This window comes from Primulina eburnea, chromosome 15 (assembly GCF_022965805.1).
Source record: "Primulina eburnea isolate SZY01 chromosome 15, ASM2296580v1, whole genome shotgun sequence".
Classification (NCBI taxonomy): Eukaryota; Viridiplantae; Streptophyta; class Magnoliopsida; order Lamiales; family Gesneriaceae; genus Primulina; species Primulina eburnea.
The window spans coordinates 32306425-32319969 of NC_133115.1; the positions used below are offsets into that span (position 1 = coordinate 32306425).

The 13545-nt window shown below is 28.8% G+C and overlaps 1 protein-coding gene across 1 annotated transcript; it reads right to left on the minus strand.

Annotated features, from left to right (window-relative positions):
* Positions 1–5943: 5943 nt before the first annotated feature.
* On the minus strand, positions 5944–7203 carry LOC140814234 (AT-hook motif nuclear-localized protein 23-like). Its single transcript, XM_073173151.1, has 2 exons — positions 7134–7203; positions 5944–7010 (listed from the first exon to the last, which is right to left on the minus strand). The coding sequence occupies exon 2, from the start codon at positions 7005–7007 to the stop codon at positions 6135–6137; it is 873 nt and encodes a 290-aa protein (XP_073029252.1). The 5' UTR covers positions 7008–7010; positions 7134–7203; the 3' UTR covers positions 5944–6134.
* Positions 7204–13545: the final 6342 nt, after the last annotated feature.

A 13545-nucleotide genomic window follows, 5' to 3' on the forward strand; every position in this document is an offset into this window, starting at 1 on the left:
AACTCGACAATTTAGTATCGTCCTCAATTTGGTTGGGTCCGGAGATCGATTCGTTCTACTGTACAATTTAAGTAGATTGTGTGTGTGTGTGTGTGTGTTCTAATTTTTTTAACAATAGTACATACCAAAAAAAAAAAAATTCCAGTTATATAAATGCAAAACGAACCGTAGAGGGAGACTGCTATTAATAAAGTAAGACTTTGTGGACAACCTTTATTTTGCAAATGAATTCGAATGAATAAGCTCTCGGCTTAGGTATACAGAGTAGTTGAAGCGTAAATATTTGAACTACATGAAATAGACATTTTGGGTTATCAAATAAAATCTTCCAACACTCCACATGACAATATAATACTTGTTTCATAATATATATCATATAACTTAACATGTCAGAAACGAACCCGACATGAGTTGACCCGAAAAAAATCAGGTCAGAATTGACGTTTTGGAGTTCGGATCAAATCGGGTTAGACCCGAAATCAAATCCAAAAAATTTAGTTGGGTGCAGAGCTGTTTTCTCTTTTTAAAAATAATTTCTTTTATAGAATTAAGAAATATTGTCAATATTTTTTATATTTTATATTTGAATTTTTTATTGTATCTCGATATTATAAATTTTGTTCATGTAATATTTATTTTTAATGTTTATACTAAGTATATTTTAAATTCTTTTACAAGTTGATTTTCAAACTATTGAATTTATTCATAAAAGATTCATAAAAGAGGATGTTTGATCAAATATTTATTTTGAAACAATTTATTGAAAGTTATTTTGACATTCTTGGACATTTTATTATTATTATTATTGATCTCATTAATTTTTAAGTAATATTTATTTTATGAATTATTTACATTTCCTAAACAATTGTTTTTTTAAGAATTAATTAATACTTTACACAATTTCTACTATTAATTTAAATATATGAAACATAATTATCATATATTTAAGCAATATTTGTTATTATGTCTTTAAACTAAAATATTTATTACATGTTTTGTATTTTTATTGAATTATTTTGTTAATAATAAAATGCATAAAATATTTGTTATTGGTGGTGATCATAGGGGGAAGCATCTATATATGGCGTAGGTCGTATAAACTTTGCCCCCTTCAATTCTTATGTTGGTATTTTGTGCATTAAAAATCCTATTTCCTTTTCAATTAAAATAGTATTTCGTCTGTGCGATACATATACGGTTATTTTATGTCATTAATTATTAAAATTAGTAAACTATGAGTATTTGAATATTATTTAAAATTATTGATATTAAGTAATGAATATATTGAAATTTTAAATATTATTTTAAAGGATTATTATATAAAAATATTTATACCATTTGAGATAAAACTCATATGATGATAGTAATCTTCTGCCGTCAAATCAACTTATTTATCATTGCATTAGATATATTGGTTGAGTGAAGCTTTAATTCATTAAAATAAATTAAAAGAGATATAAAAAAAAAATCACATATTATTTTTTCTATCAAAATTTTAATGAATAAATAAATATATTTAAAAAATTAAAAATTCTTGTAATGAATTTGATGAATAAATTTTATTATTATTTTTAAAAATTATACTAAAGTTTTGATTAAAATATATAATAATATCAATTTACGAACAATCAATAAATCAAGATTCATGATGTCATTTTTCACTAAATTTTAAAATGTAATATAATGTGAAAATTATATTTTATTTAGTATTTTAGAGAATAATGAGAAATTAATATATGAAAGTAATGCAGTAAATTATATTTTCACAAGAAAAACATGGATATTAACTTTATATATAGCTGATCTTGTAATGATATTGGTCCTAAGCCTCTTTTTCGCGCCAGTTTCGGCTAAACACGATGAATTGGTCTCGATTCTTCGGATTTCGCAGCGTTCCGAGCTTGTGAGATTTCATTTTCAGAAGAAGGTACGAAAGGATTCTACATTTTTTGTTGAATTCTGAGTGCATGAAATCCGTGCATGGCGGTCATGCTTCAGAGAGGCAGTTCAGAAGCAAGATTTTGCACAATTTCAGTGATCCAAAGGTTTCAAGATCAGATTATCGATGGAACATTCATGTTGCAGAAGAAAATGGGATAGATCTCTTTAAAACATTGCTAGAAATTCTATCTGATGAAAATTGTACTAAAGCAAGTTCTTGTTCTTAGCTTGTTGGTATATTCTTTTATTTGTCTTGGAAAATCACGGAATAAAAATGAGTGAACCAAATGACTACGAGAGAAATAATTAAAGCAAAAGTTTGACTATTTTTTCTTAAAATGATATTGCCTCACCTCGGTGTTAACGATTGTTGGCAATTCGTTTCGCAAGATACAACGATTACGACTTAAAATAGTAACAATACAAATTTTAGAGTCACACGAACTTTGAAATATTTAGAATGTTATCAAGATGTAAACAAACTTTACAATTTCGAAATCTAAGTGTTAAACTTAAAAATCCAATTCCAAGAATTTAAATCTTATAAAAGTTGGATTTAAGCGCAAATGCTTAAAAAACTGAAAACTAGAATATAATTCTTGAATTTAATTACAAAGTTCGAATATAAGCCAAATTTAAGTATATAAGCTTAAAAAATCCAAACTCAAGATTTTATATCTTGAAAATTTGAATTTTAAGCGCTAATATTTAAAAATTCACATACATAAGTAAATTTAGAGAGTAATGAGAGAAGAGAAAATTGTGTGTTGAATGCAAATAAATAAAAGACATACATCTTCACATAATAATATTGCATCATTTCACTAAAATTATTTATCTCAATAGACGACTTTACCTTTCGACCAAGTACGTAAATGTCGCCTCTTCAATTGAGGCGTCATAATCACATGCCGTGTGATTATTTTTTTTTAAATATACATATAATATATAATCATTTCGATTCAATTTTTTATCTCGATAAAGTTAGAACTCAATTTATTTTTCATTCACTTTGATTGATAATCAAAAAATAATTTTGTTTGGAACAAGCATTTGGAATTTCATCACTAAAGAATTGAAGTGCATATACATCATATGTATGAAGTATGGGACTTCATGCACCCTCCATGTTTTTAACTTCTATTTTCTCTATTTCCTTAAATTCTCCGACTTGTTTCCCATCAATCTCAATATTTACTTTTCTTTCTACTTTCTTCTCTTCTTTTTTCTCTCCTCTATCTTCTCTTTAGGTGGTATAATTTCAACGTGCTTGTGCACCCTTTCGCGCATGTATTTTAAAAGTTTTTCGGATTCGATCTCACATTCAACCTTTATAGTTAGAGTTTTTATGTCTGTTTTCATATTAAGTACACCTGCAAAAATAGTTTGAATCATGCAAAGTTTAAAAAAAAATTTGATTTGCATATATGATATCAAACTATAATTGTCTTTGTTGGTAGAGCAATCGAAGCATGATATTTGTGATATTATACAGTTTAAAATATTTGTGTTGTTGTTAACATCCATTATACATTTAAAAACATTATTATTAGATATGTATCTTAAATATTTAATGTAAAGTAAGTATTTATCAACTAGTTTCAAAAACTATATAAAGATATGGAAATATGGTAATAAATATAAAAAATTACAGTTTTTTTATTTTCTAACTTGCATGTTTTTCATTTTTTTTTCATGTTGTTGGTCAATTTAATTTCGGTCTTAGTCCACTAATTTTTTTATTTTCCAATTTTAGTCTTTTTATCATTGGATTGGATGACGTGACGACGAACATTACTAATGTATATGGTGAAAAATTATCAATATAAGTTAATGAGTTAAAATTGTGAAGTGACGGATAACATGACGCAAAAAAGATACGTGCAAGTTACGTGACAAAAATAAGTGAGTTCATTATTATTAAACAACCAGTTTTACATATATATCATCAAATGCGTATAAGCAAGTGGATTAATAAAAACAGACCTGTGATTCCCAAGAGAGGCCTTTGGATGTCGACTGCACATTTTGGGCAATGCAAATAAGCTTTGTAAACAATTCTTTTCATCTTTTGCCATTTTGATCCTAAACAAACTTGGAATTTTAAATATATATATGTTCAACAAATAAATTATATTTATTGTATAAATATATGATTTTTATCTATTTCCATCAGGTTGTTGGGATTTGTTTGGGTTGGTTCATCCCCGAGTATCATTCATTTAAATAAAATATTCATTTAATTTTAAAAAAAATTAAACTATTCAAATAAGTAAAAAATAAATAAAATGATAAAAATTACTATTTACTGTTTCACAGATGATATTCATCTTATTGGCATTATTCCTTAATTAAATCAAAATGTTGTTTTATACATTTATTTTACATAAATTAATTTAATATAGTGACTACAAAAAAAAAAAAAAAGAGTTTGAAGGCCTGGTATATATAACCCTAGCTAGCATGCTAGGGTTTGTGCGCGTATTCAACAGAGGAAAGATAGATATCACCACTGATGTAAAATAAAATTAAAACTTTATGTGTAGTTTTTTTAAATTTATAAATTAATGAAATATAATATTTATTTACATTGTTATATATCTATATGTAACTTCAGGCAAATAACCTTCTTTCAGCTTAATTAGTCGTTGAAGAAGATTGTTGATCGCAGTATATAGGTTTCTTTCAGTTTTAATGATCCTTCTTAATTATTTTTAAATCACGGAAGGAGGATTGAGTAATGGTATTAAAAGTCACGGGTACGATTCGCATGTCTTCTGGACAGTTACTGTGAACACATATTTGAGCATCACTATATATATGTGTGTGCGCGCGCGCGATATGTTGCAGTTATTATGCACACACTTTGTCAGACAAAATCGTATGAATATTTTGTATTGTGTATATTAAAGTTTTTGATAATGATTTTTCCTTTTTTTAAGGTCAAATTTAAGAGCTGTATTAAAGCTAAAATGTGTGAAGAGCACTTTTGGATTAAGAAAAAGGGCTTAACCAAAAGGTGGTTAGTAGTTACTACTAGGGGCTGGAGTCTTTCGGAAGTGAAAAAAAATTCAAGAAAAGTACGAAATGTACGGACGTTTAAATTTTGAATTAGGACTGAAAATTGTTTTATAGAGTTTATATCTTACCTAATATATTTTCAAATAAAAAGCCTAATAAATTTATCATTATATGAAATATATATACAACTGAACGAAAAATATAGTTGTGACATAATTGATTCATAAAAGAAGTTCGAGCCCAGAAGTTCATTCAAACCGATTATAAATATATCTGGACGATCAGGTTAGGTAATTTTAATTAATTTAAATATCAGAGTATTATGTATGGAATACATATATTTGATTTGGCATGTGATTATAGCTTAATCTCCTCTTACAATAAAAATTATAAACATAAAGTATTTGATGTTCTGTCCAGCTCTAATCGTATATTCTATGTTTTTCTACGCATTTAGTTCAACTCATGAAGAATTATATACCGATTGTAAATTCCTAGAGATGAACCATTTTTCTTAATCTGTCAATCAAGGCAAGTTGTTGTTTTTTTTTTTTTTGTGCTTTTTTCTTTTTGCACCAAAAAAAGAAGAAGAATTTTCTTTGTTCTTGACATAACCACTGGTCTTAGCAGAATTTTTCTCCCCTTTTACTTTTTTACACACTATTTGATTTGTTTATTATCATTAAATCATGTAAATTCACTTGTATTATATTCGGGTTTTGCATTAATCTACGTTTCATTGTGGAAGTCCATGGTCTCCTAACACTGAGACAGAAGAATTTTGTCTTATTTGTTAAGTATTTTAAATTACTTGATTCATCCACAGATCTTTCTTGTGTTGTGCCAGCAATCTATCAAGTTTATTCTTAAGTAAATTTAGGAAATCTATCAAATTTATCATGGATTTTGGTAAGAGAGAAACTATGTATGTATCTCAAAATTACATAACAAGTTGCATTAAAGAAATGTGCGCACAAAGTCTTGAATTTCATCAAAAGTTCCAGAAAAGATGATAATTTTGTTCATCACAGGCAAGAAAATTCAATTAAAGTCTAATTCATGATGATAATTAGCACAAACAATATAGTAATAAAAATTTAAATGTACAAGAGAATTCAAGAAGTTTTAGAGAATTCTTACTGATACTTATTTCTCTAAACTTGTAACGTGCCCTAGTACGATGGCCGTCCACCGCCACCGGAGTTTCCGGTCCATGCACCGCCGTCCATTGGGAGCTGCCCATTAGTCATGTTGAGTGGCAGATTGAAGAAAGGAAGCCCCATTGACGATGGATCAGGAAACTGATTCCTTCCCACTCCTCCACTTCCACAACCATTCCCTCCGTCGCCGCCCAGAGGCTCGGACGCTGATGGCGGCGTATGCATCTGGAGTTCTGCTTCTTCTTCCTCTAATGGGAGCCTTTCATAGGCCACGTTAGTAAATGATGCCGCAATGATGGTAATGGGCCCTGAGGCGATCAAAGCGCCGACAACATTGCCTCCCACCACTTGTCCTTGCCCGCCAGCCAAATATATAGTCAAGCTGGTAGCTCCCGGCGGCGCAGGCGGCGGAAGGAAAGACCCGGTCAATGACAAAATCTCAAATCGGCCTTGTAGATTTAAGACGCCGCCTGCCGCGGAGGGCTGCCTCAAGCTGACGTTGGTGACCGTACCCGTCCCGCTCAATATACAGATCCCTCGCTGCCGCTTCCGCGCATAGGTGGCCACGACATCGAACACGTCCCAGCCGCTACTGACCTCGAGTATGTGTGCCCGTAGCGTGTTTGCACTTTCCCGGGTAATGATCACCGGTGGTTTAGGTTTGTTCTTGGATCCCGCCGGACGGCCTCTGGGCCTACGCTCCACCGCATCACCGGAGTTATTATTTGAGGTGACTAAATCGAAAGCCTGATGGGAATCATCAGTATTTTCATTCGAAAACCGGTTCCGATTCGATTCATCAGCCTCAGATCTTTGAAGATGGACCTCAGGTCTCTGGAGCTGAGAAACAAAGTGAGAAGCTGAACCTAAGTCCAAACCAGCCATATACTACAAGAAAATTAAGATAGAACAGGAAACAAGGAAAAATAATAATTTTCAGCAAAGACGAAACAGTATAAAAATGATCTGAATTAATATTTTATAAACAAATTAAAGCACAAGAATTTAAACCTAGGGCGAATAGAAAACAAGAAGAATCGAGTGGGGAGAGAAAAGGTTGAGGATGGAGCGTAAAGACCGTAGAGAGACATTGAGAGAATATATATATATATATATATATATATATATATATATAAGTAGGTCTTTTGTGAGACGGTCTCACGAATCTTTATCACTGAGACGGGTCAACTCTACCGATATTCGCAATAAAAAGTAATACTCTTAACATAAAAAATAATAATTTTTCATGGATGACCCAAATAAGATATATATCTCACAAAATTCGATCTGTGAGACCGTCTCATATAAGTTTTTGCCTATATATGTGTGTGTGTGACGATTTGTACATAATCCAATACTTCAGCTAATGCTCAAACTCATATGTAAACCGAGTCGACGATTTGTACATCTAATAAATGAATATTATTTCATCTGATGATCATATAAATATACATCGTCACTAATCATATATATAAAGTATATATAAAAACATGAGTGACGAGCATATTCAAAGATGAGAGTAAAATATTATTACATTAGCTTTAGCTGTAATAATACCCCGTAATGGGGTTAAATCACATGAGGTAACGTTGTGCTTCTTTAGACTTTAATATTATCCATTCGTGTAATTGTATAATGATGTATAAATAATGTATAAATAATGATATGATTCTTTATTATTATTAGCGTATTGTGATACATGCGATATGTGTGTTCAGTAAAAAAATAAGAAATCAAGCAGCTTTTAGTTTTAAATTGAAGTTATAATTTTTTTAATTTAAACGATATAAGATAAAATAAAATAAAAATAAAAAATATCATTGTAATATAGTAAAATCATACAGTTAGTTTTATAAAATGGATGTTGTTTTATGCAAATCCAAAATTACAACATGATTTCATAAAGTTAGTATATAACGCTCTTGTATTATATATAATAATATATTTAGTCAACTAATTTGTTAAAACTCTTGTCAACAATATGATTCAAGTCTTTATTCAGTGATTGAAAATTTGTATTTTTGATATGTATATTCATCTTTATGTGATTTTGGTTCTCTATGTCTTTATTCAGTAGTTGAAAATTTGTATTTTTGATATGTATGTTCATCTCTATGTGATTTTGGTTCTCTATGTTATCGAATTTCAATCTTAGTATTTTATTTATAATTTCTTGTGGAAATTTTAGTCATTTTTCTATCTGGCAATGATGTGTTACTTACATGTGTGGATCTCATGTCAGCATTCTCGGTGAAAAATGATTAAAATTATCAAAAATAAAATAATGCGATAACAAGAATAATTTTGATTAAATAGACAAATCAAATCGCAAAGAATAAAATACACACATGATCAAAATTGCTAACATAATTTTTTTCTTAAAAATGTAAATTTTAGTGCAGTAACTGACATTATATATATAAAGTTTTGATATGTTGCACACTCATCGTCCACACTTATGTGAGCACAAATGAAGTGACATTCACTTATTGAATGTGCAATTTTTATATATTTCATAACATCCAATAAGTGACTGACACCTCATCGATACTCACATAAGTGTACGTTTTGATATGTTGTACATTTATCGTGCACGCTTATGTGAGCGCCGATTATTTGACACTCACTCGATATGCAATTTTTATATTTTTTATCGTATTCAATTGGTGATTACACATATATATGATAAGTGTGCAACATATTTTCTCTCGAAAGATATACATAAAATTCTAAAATGGGGAATGGATTAAAGAATGGGATCAAACAGATATTTATTATTTTGACAAGTATAAAAAAATCAATTTGTTCAACTTTTCCTCGAAAATAAAAAATAACAAATACTGTTCCAACTTTTGTAAGAAATCATTGGTGTCGGATGGTACATTCCCACGACACACAATTCATAAATAAATATAAAAAACTGGTTAGTGTAATTTATAAATTCATCCCATGTTTGGCTATAAGCAATATTCTAGCTAGTTGATCATATTTTTAACTTTAGTTATGATTATGTGGCAAATGCAATAATTTCGTATTATTTAACAAAAGGTTAGTAAAAAAATATGGGATCAATATTATTTATATATCCCTAATGTGATTAAGTTAAAGAAGATGAAGTAATATTGTTTGGTGGCTTTATTTTTTGGGTTCTTTTTTTACTTAAAGCTAGGTTTACATGTAAAGTAGTATAGTATGTTGTACAAAAAAATGCTATATGATGTCCATATAAAATATAGTTTGATATATTGCACACCTATTTTGTATACTTATGTGAGCACTACTGAGATGTAAGTCACATGTTAGATGCAATGAAATATATAAAAATTATATATCTAATAGATGAGTGATATCTCAACATTATTAAAATAAGTGTGCACGATAAATGTATTTTCAAATCAAAATTTTGTGTGTGTGTGTATATAAATATAGCATGTCTCTTGTGAGACAATCTTACGAATCTTATCTGTGAGACGGGTCAACTCTACCGATATTTAAAATAAAAAGTAATGTTCTTTGCATAAAAAAGTAATTTTTTTCATCCATGACGCAAATAAAAGATCTGTCTAAAAAAATACGACATGTGAGACTGTCTCACACAAGTTTTTGTCTTATAAATTTATATCATATCATCATCTCATTCTCCGAGTCGATGAATGTGTACATATAATCGTGAAATTAGTTAAATTTATCATGATTTGGGGTTTTAATTTAGTGGGATAATATTAAAAATTTTATCTTTTCATATCACTATTTACTTTATTTATTAATTCTAAAATAATTATCTTTTCATATCACTATTTACTTTATTTATTAATTCTAAAATAATATTTGACTAAGAATAAAATGAAATATATTATTTCCCTTGATCATCGAATAAAAAGAGCACACACAGTGACAGTGCACTTCAATTTTAATTTATGAACTATGACACAAAGGGATAACGAAGGGACAGGGTGACTTATTTTAGGTTATGTATATATTCGCGGCGGATGGGGTCCCTTTTTATTTTATCTTTGTTTTGTCCACAATTAAAAAATTCTTAGCACATTAGGTCAAAAAATAAATAAATTCGTTTACTTATTTCGATCTTTATAATATAATTTATATGTGGAAAAATAAAATGCCCTTTAATCAAATAATCTTTTCCAAGTCTATATTTTATAGCATCTCCCGACTAGTTTTTAAGGTTTCAACAACTTTTGTAGGATCAAACTAAGAGTAAGTCTTTGTGAGAGGGTCTCACGAATCTTAATCTGTGAGACGGGTCAACAATCCTGATATTCACAATAAAAAGTAATACTCTTAACATAAAAAATAATAATTTTTAATGGATGACTCAAATAAGATATCCGTCTCACAAAATACGACTCGTGAGACCGTCTCACACAAGTTTTTGTCAAGATTATAACTGTTGATAATGGTGTAACTCAAATATTTTAAACTACATAACGACTCAAATGTCATGTCATGAATAAAAATACAAATTTTTTTTAATGTTACAGTTTTTTGTTTGGTTAAAATGGGACATCTGATGTTTGTTGACCTGAAAGTGTTAAATATTACATATTTATATGAGTTTGCAAATACACACAAAAAGAAAATTAAATATTTCTCCTAATTCCTAATTTAAAGAAAAAATATAAATATTTAATTTTGTTTTGCAGAGAGCACATAAATCTAAACCCAATCTGGTCCTCAGTCTCTTCATGCCATGGAATCAATCTTGTCAAAATCATAAACCACCATCAATCTATAATCACACTTATTTAAATATTAATATATGCTGTCTTGTTCTTAATTACTCATTTCAACTTTATAATTAAAAATATATATTGTTTGTTTGGGGTGCAAAATTTCTCATACTTTAGGACAAATTTTGTGGAGTCATTCGTGGGACTAACATGCAAGCAAGTGGTCCTATGGCCAACTTGTCACAATGCCCCTCCCATTTTGCTTTGTGTCTCAATAAATGGGGAGAAAGATTTGCTCTAAATTTGGTTCAAATCAATGATTTATGATTATAGAAATATTAGCTTTATCAAATTTTAACGTTTTCGAGATCTTGATATCGTAAACTGGTTGAGTTCAACCTACTATTTATGATATTCTCTTGAGTGTGTATTCGACGGTTCATATTTATTATTCAATGTGAGGTCTATAGTTTTTTTTTACGTGAACTTTATGTATGAAAATGTATTAGAAATTTAAACTATTGTTATTTTGTATTTGTTTTATTTTATTTTCTTAGCTAACCTCTTTATTTTTTACGAGATTCAAGTTAAATTAATAGGCCTTTAAACAATTATTTCGTGTCACAAAAACCGATGTCAAAGGATAAACCAATTTAACATGGACTTTCTAATTTAACATGGACTTTTCTAATATTGAAGAGTTAACTTTCGAAATAAAGACCAATACAATTCAATATTATTAGATTACAAACGAATATTATTAGATTACAAACGTCTTTCATTTTTTTAATGGAATTTGACATATATGTTAATAATCCAAGGACTAACGTTTGACTACATCATAAAAAAATTAAATTGTGAAAATATCACAAAGAGTTTTCAACCAACCTAACTTATAAAATCATAAAATTGAAATTGTGAAAAACCGAAAAATATATTACTAAAATTGAAATTTGATTATATAAAAGATCAAAATAGTAAATAAACATATGCACGACAAAAAAAGGTGCAATTTTGGACGTTTATAATTTATCTGTTTCATAACTTTGGACATATTATGTTAGTATCAAACGTTTATCACTATGTCAAAAGTTATATTTGATGGTAACGATGCAACTCAAATCTTTTAAACTGTACAAGAATTCAAGCATAACGTTTCGACTGTTCTATCTAACATGGACAATTATTGCACTCTACAATCTATTTTTCAATAACTGCACTCCTTGCAATCAATAAGAAACAAACTCGTGACTTTTCCTCTGATACCAATATTAAGACCGAGCGAGCGCTTGCCATTTTACCACAATTCATAGTTGGGAGCAACGTTGCAACTCAAATATTTTAAACTCTATATTAGCTCAAATACTACGTTTAGATTAGTTCTACTTAGACAGATACAATTATTATACCTAACAGTAATATTTATTAAGAGTATCTCAAGGGGAAAAAAAGGTTGTATTCCCACAAGCAAACATGGCTCGTTGGATTCTTTGATGACTTGTTCTTAGCTTGTTGTATTATGGCGAATAATATATTAATTAACGACTTTTTTCCTTGATAATCACAACGGCGGGGTTCCCTATCCACCAATCGAAACGTCCACGGACCTAAATTAACTTATTAACTCCCCATATTCCCATGCTTAAATCCGATGTCCCCACCATGTTTTCTACCTAAACTTTGTCATATTTTTTATTATAAAAACACCCCTAATTCCGTCATTACACTACCTAGAGTTGATAAACGCACTTAAGTTGCATCGATTGTAATATAAACAACGATTATAAGTCGTTGGATCAGCCTTAAACGATGATAGAAAACGATAAAATATTAACGGAATCGTAAAACGATAGTGATTTTAACAAACTCTCTTGCTCTTATGATGGCAAGTTTGGACCATTAGTTCCACCAAATAATTTTAAGCAAGTCCAAGATTTTAATTAATGTCTTAAAACGAGGAGTTCTATATTGAACCCCATCCACTCAAATTGTTCAACCAAGAATTATATAAATTGTTGTATAGTTGTAACTACTTGTACTTGGTGACATAAAATAAATGAACAAATTAATTGAATAATTTGGTATTAAAATACATACATATATATCACAAGAGAATCCATATCCGCAATATATATATATATATATATATATATATATATATATATATATATATATATATATATATATATATATATATATATATATATATATATATTTGATGGTTGAGGACAAATTTTAGTTAGTACTAAATTTTGAGTTCAATAAAAAAAATTGTAAAAAAAAATAAATCAAGTGATTTGTTTGTAATCGAAATCATAAATGGGCCGATTGGAGGTGAGCATAAATTTTCAAATGCCTAAATTTATTGGGCTTTGGGAGAAATTTGGGCGGGTCGAATTTGGATTTCAACTGTAAATAAAATACATAAATATAAAAATTTAAAATCAAATATATTCCATTTATTAAGTTTGAGGTTTATTAATTTCTTCTCCGAAATTACTCGCTCATCACCTGAAATAAACTAATGATTTCAACAAATTGAAAAAAACGTGTAGTGGGTAATAAATTTATTTTAAATTGATATTCATTGATGTGTGATACAAACATTTAAATATTTATTATTACATGTAAGTAGAATTTACATTTTTTTCCAGTAATTTGAGCGATTTTCATTTTTGGTCTTGTTGTTAGTCGATTTGAGGTATTAATCCACTAATTTGCATATTATTATT

What these genes read in the sequence shown, in the direction of transcription:
- LOC140814234 (XM_073173151.1), bottom strand. Translation starts at nt 7,007, where the DNA reads ATGGCTGGTTTGGACTTAGGTTCAGCTTCTCACTTTGTTTCTCAGCTC.